General features: G+C 39.4%; 1 protein-coding gene across 1 annotated transcript in view; it reads left to right on the top strand.

Moving 5' to 3' along the window:
• Positions 1–2,480: 2,480 nt before the first annotated feature.
• Positions 2,481–6,081, top strand: part of LOC134636856 (vasodilator-stimulated phosphoprotein-like) — a 20,720-nt gene continuing 17,119 nt past the window's right edge. The window contains exon 1 of the mRNA XM_063487084.1: positions 2,481–2,609. Within this exon, the coding sequence (XP_063343154.1) occupies positions 2,605–2,609 (5 nt within the window). The 5' untranslated portion in view covers positions 2,481–2,604. The remainder of the gene's footprint in view (positions 2,610–6,081) is intronic.

Below are 6,081 nucleotides of genomic sequence, written 5' to 3'. Positions count from 1 at the left end.
TCTCTGATGACTCTGCAATAGTTGGCCTCATCACTGATGGGGACGACAAGGAGTACAGAGGACTGACCCAAGACTTTGTGGACTGGTGCCAGCTGAACTACCTCCAGATCAACACCAGTAAAACCAAGGAGCTGGTGGTAGACTTCTGCAGGCACAAACATCCTCCACTGCAACCACTGAACATCCAAGGTATGGATATTGAGGCTGTGGACAGCTACAGGTACCTTGGTGTTCATCTGAACAACAAACTGGACTGGATTCATAATTCAGAAGCCCTCTACAGGAAAGGGCAGAGCAGACTGTACCTGCTGCGGAGACTCAGGTCTTTTGGAGTGGAGGGCCCACTCCTGAAGACCTTCTATGACTCTGTGGTGGCCTCAGCTATCTTTACGGTGTGGTCTGCTGGGGTGGCAACATCTCTGCCGGGGACAGGAAGAGACTGAACAGGCTGATCCGAAGGGCCAGCTCTGTTCTAGGATGCCCTCTGGACCCAGTGGAGGTGGTGAGTGACAGGAGAATGGTGGCTAAGCTGTCGTCCCTGATGGACAACATCTCCCACCCCATGCAGGAGACTGTGACAGCACTGAGCAGCTCCTTCAGTGGCAGGCTGCGGCACCCACGGTGTGGGACGGAGAGATTTCGCAGGTCTTTCCTCCCCACTGCTGTCAGACTCCACAATAAAGACTCCAACTGATCAAACACACACATCCACACATGTGCAATAACACTAAGTGCAATACTCTTTTTCTGACAAAGTTGTATTTTTACTCAGTTGTATAAAGCATTTGTATTCTAATTTTATCCTATTGTATATTTTATTCTATTTATTCTACTGTATATAGTAGTTTATTCTATTCTGTACAGTTGGGTACAGTATTTTATTCTTATTGTATTCTAATTTTTGCTATATAACTTTTGCACTGTCCACTTCCTGCTGTGACAAAACAAATTTCCCATGTGGGGGACTAATAAAGGTTATCTTATCTTATCTTATAGTCTGATGTTGTAGTCTTCCACACTTCTTTCCTAGTCTGCTTAAGGCCTTAGTCACACTTGAGTTAAAATAGGACAGCAACCTCCATGCAGGGACAACTGGTGGTTGGGGGGGATTGCATTTGCTGTCTGAGACTGATTGCAAGTTTTCTGCACACTACATTAAAAACCCAAAGGAATGCAAGCATTTGCCCACATGGAACAGTAACGTTATCTATCTTAGTAAGAAAAGACTTTCTCTTTCCAACCAAACAATACCTAATTGTACTGTGATTAACATTAACATTTAGCATGCTGACTGAAGTCTCAGATGTAGTTCTTGGGCTTTTTGCAATTTCTCTGTCCTGGAACAGTCTTTCTGAACACCTGAGATCAGCTAAAACCGAATAAATACACCTAAATATAGTTATACATCTGAGTAAATTATTTTCTGTTAACCTCTTCATATGTCTTCTCTCTGTTAGTATCATATTTTCACTCTTAATATGTTCATTTTACCAGAGTTCACAGGGATACTGAATCCATGGGTAGCGAAAAAGACAAGTTATAATTTTTGACCCAGCACAGGGTTTAAAATGCTATTATTTGTAATAGCTTATCAATAAAGCAAGTCTAAAACCTCTTTTAACATTTTTTTTATTTTAATTTCTAGTGGATTGCAGAGACATTATAAGAATGAGGAACTGCAAAGTGATCATGAAAAGTAAGAGGAAATGAACAACATTCAAATACGACTAGAGATGGCTATTAAAGGAACAAAGCTTGTCACTGACGAGGTGTTGGTTTCATACATATGTATGTGCATACAAATGCATAACTATTTAAAGTCAACACACATGCGAACATGCTAAAACACTGAAGCTGTGCGAATACATATTTAAAAGCAAACTTCAATATTTCAGTAGATAAGGGTTGAAAGTTTGGCAAAGTGCTGTACAAAGCACCAAAACACAAACAACAACAACACTAATGATAATAGTTAATAGAAGGTAAGAATACACCACTCTTATTCTGCAACAAGAGGATAGTAAAGCAAGATCTGAAGCAGTTAGAATTTTTGTAATGAAGACTGAGGGATTACTCATTAGATTTTAATTTGTAGGTTGAAGCCTAAACTTGTTGCTGTTACTTTACTATGACTTTTATTTTTTACTACCTACCTGTAATACAATGAATACAAACATAACAGTATTGCACAAACGTAATTACAGAAATTTTTGTTAAACCACACATGTGCTCGTTATCTGAAATAGTAATAATAATTATGTCAAGAGGACTCGCCCTAATTAAAAACAACAGCTTGATAGAAAAGAAAAAGCAGACAGAAATCAGAGCTATACCGCAGGGAGACAGAAAATGGGGGAGGTGTGAAAATATGAATTTGAAAGAGCGAGTGGAGACGAGAACAGGAAGAAAGAAAAAAACTGTCTAGGAAATGACAATACAAAGGCAGAAGTGCAAATGCTTGCTGCTAAAAAAGTCACAGAGCGAGAGAGCAACTCAGATGTGCAATCAGGGATGACAGTAGGTTCTAAAGACACGATTCATTTTGTAGTGAAGAAATATTGTTAAAAAACAAGTGAAACGCTGGATATTGACCAAAGCTGAAATATGGGGTGAGTCATTTTCTTACATTAGTTATATTAATAAAAAAATTTTAAACTGAGGAAAGAAACATATGTTCATTCCAATTTTGAATGACTCGTGAAAGAATGCGTAAAACAACACCGACTCTCATAGTGCTCTCTATATTTTACCGAAAAGATCTTTAGTTCTGACTACATTTCCTGTTGTCTGCAAGTGTCTGAAGCTTATAACAGGTGCTTCAATTATTACAGTTATTGCACATAGACTAAAAATGTATCAGCATTTCCTTTGTTCTGATAATGTTATTTAATCCAAGAAGGCATTCTGGGGAACCAAAACTTTTTGAGAACTTGGTGCATATGACAGGTGAAATACAGTCCATATTAGGCATTGTACTGATCACAGGAAGTGGTCAAAACATGAAAACCTTTGTGACAGGAAGTAAAGCTTTCCCACAGGCTACAGACGTTGCAAGTAGCAGACTGAAAATAAGTCAGTGTCATAATGACTTGTAGAGACATGTTGTCTTTTTTATTATTTCATTAATTTTTGCATACAAACATTCAAACCACACAGGATAAATACATAAAGGTATAAATGTATAATTGTTTTAATGAAATAATCATCAAAAATACAAACACATATTTGCCCCATTACTTTACAGTGTACAAATTTAGGGTTCTGAACCTCTATAAAGCTATGAAAAATTACTTACTTTTCAAATGTGCTAAACAGATTAACTAACTAGAGGAATTAATTTGATTTTATATACAAAATTTGAACAGTTTAGAAAAGAAAGTCCACCCTGTATGTATTTTATAGAATTTGAAAAGTTCTATGTGTCAGGACATAATAAATAAAAAGTATATAAAAGAATATGATTATTTTTAAAAAAGGTCTTTGCTAGGTTCTAAAATAATTTTAATATAATCTGGATGTCGAGTTATATAGGTCATATCACACAATTATAAAATATTTATTTAACAAAAACCCAAATTTAGTGTGTTTGTGCTGATATAATATGTTTGGAATTTGCCAAATATTGCATGGTTCAGTTCCCAAATAGCCAAACTCTAGTGTGGTCTGTCTGGAAAACATTGTTCCAGAAAGCTTGTGGTTTATTCAGATAAAACTTTGCAAATTTTAAATGTTCTTTAGCAAGAAGAAACTGTCTCCTGACAACTCTTCCAAACAAGCAACAATATTTTTTTCAGCCTTTTTTTGGATAGAAACAGTGAAGAGTGACAGGAAAGCAGCGGGAGAGATAGAGGAAGAAATGAGGCAAAGGGCCACAGGTTGTGTTAAAACCCGCACCGGCCGCTCCCAGCCATACGGCATGCGGTCACCTGCTCATCCCAGTGAGCTAAACCAGCACCCAGTCGGTCTATGCTTCAAGCTTGGGTCCTCTACCAGGAATCCTGGGAGCTTGAGGGTCCTCAAAAGTATCTTTGCTGTTCCTAGGACTGTGGTCTTGTGGACAGAGATCTCAGATGTCATTCCTGGGATCTGCTAGAGCCACTTGCCCAGTTTGGGGGTCAGTACCCCGAGGCACCATTGCTGCCTTCACCTTCACATCACCTCATGCTCCTCTCCTAGCCCTTGGTATTTCTTGAGCTTCTTGTGTTCCTTATTCCCAATGTTGCTATCACTTGGTATCGCTGCATCTATCACTACGGCCATCTTCTTCTGTTTGTCCACTAAGTCAGGGCATACTTGGCATAGATGTTTCTGTATACTGTTCCAGCCACTTGATTATAGCGTTCCATGTATCCCCTGCCTGCTAGCATCTTACACCTTTCTGTTACGTGCTGGATCCCAGCCTCACATCCCAGCCTCTATTGATAGTGTGACTTAGACTTCTCTGCATTTAATCATACTTGTTATTAATCTCTGGCTCTCTTCTACAGCATGTCATTTGTCCTGTCTTCTTTCTCTCACCCGAAATGGTCACAGTATATGGCCGCCCCTCCCTTAGCCTGGCTCTGAAGGAGGTTTCTTTTTGTTGAAAGGGAGTCTTTCCTTCTCACTGTCACCAAAGTGCTTGCTCATTGGGGGTCACATGATTGTTAGGTTTTTATCTGTATGCACTATTGTAGGGTCTACCTTACAATATAAAGCACCTTGAGGTGACTGCTATGGTGATTTGATGCTGTATAAATAAAATTGAATTCAAGTCAATTGAATTGAATTGTGCTTAAAGTTTGTTCCCATACTGACATAATTAGTGCCTCTGTGGTGTCTTTTAGTCATTGTCCTGTCATTGGTAAGATTTTTCAATAACAGGTGCCTATCCTTCCATTATGGTTCCTCCTCTAGCACCTCTTGTTTCTCGGGTTTCTGGTGCACTAAGCACGCGATCATTATAGCCAGCTTCCTGATGTACTTATGGATCTTTGTTGTTTCATCCAGAATAATGGTTCTGATACTTACTACTAATCTGCGTCCTTTCTTCCAATTACCGTACAATCTGAGGGTGCTGGACTGGTGATACCCTCTAAGCATGATAAGGAGCATTATTGTCTTGACTCAGTGGATTTTATCTCATCCTTCATTTAGTGAAGCTTATTATCTCAACAGGGCATTGATGTTGCACCTACCTACAAACATTTGTGAAAGAATGGGTTGGTCTAAGGGGCTCAGTGAATTCCAACATGGTACTGTTCAGAGTACTATGTTGGAGTACCAAGCAGAGTTGAGATTCTGAGGCCACAAAAGTGGAAGCCTTCTGCCACCTGGCTACTACTAGAAATTCTGTACATAAAAATTATTAACAGAATTGGTGAAAAGGGGTAGCCCTGGCGAAGACATGCACCAGGAATGAGTCTGTCAATGTCTGTTGGCAATGCAGACATTGCTCCTGCAACAGTTGTACAGAGACTGAATGGCAACAGACCAGACATACCCCTGAAGCACCCCCAGTAGGACACTCCAAAGGACACAGTCGAATGCCTTCTCCAAGTTCCCAAAACACATGTAGATGAATTGGACACACTCAAATATTCTTCCAAGGATAAAGAGCTAGTCCAGTGTTCCATGAACAGGATCTGCATTGTTTGTCAGTTAGGTTTGACTAATGGACAAACTCTTTTTCAGCAACCTGGCATACATCTTCTCAGGGAGGCTGGTATTCATAAAAAAGCATTTTGTAAATTATTTATCATAACCTTGGTTTTACTTGGCCTATCAACACAATTTAAAAACTAACCTAGTTTATATACACTCTTAAAACAACAAAAAAAAATAGACTCCACGTGGCTGCATATTACTGCTATGTCATCTTAAATCAGTCATGTGATTTTGACACGCTCATCAACTCCAGGGGATTAATGACCTCAGTGACCTTGTTTTCAGTGATGGGCAAGTTGTCTCCCTCGTCCCTAGACTCTGCTTTCTCTACAGAAGTCGATTAAGGAGGTTCTTGAAGTATTCTTTCCGCTACCCGATTATATCCTCTGTTTTTGCTTCAGCTACCGCCCGAGACATGTTCTGCTTGGCATGCTA

This window comes from Pelmatolapia mariae, linkage group LG10_11 (genome assembly GCF_036321145.2).
Source record: "Pelmatolapia mariae isolate MD_Pm_ZW linkage group LG10_11, Pm_UMD_F_2, whole genome shotgun sequence".
Classification (NCBI taxonomy): domain Eukaryota; kingdom Metazoa; phylum Chordata; class Actinopteri; order Cichliformes; family Cichlidae; genus Pelmatolapia; species Pelmatolapia mariae.
This window is presented reverse-complemented; position numbering and strand designations above follow the sequence as displayed.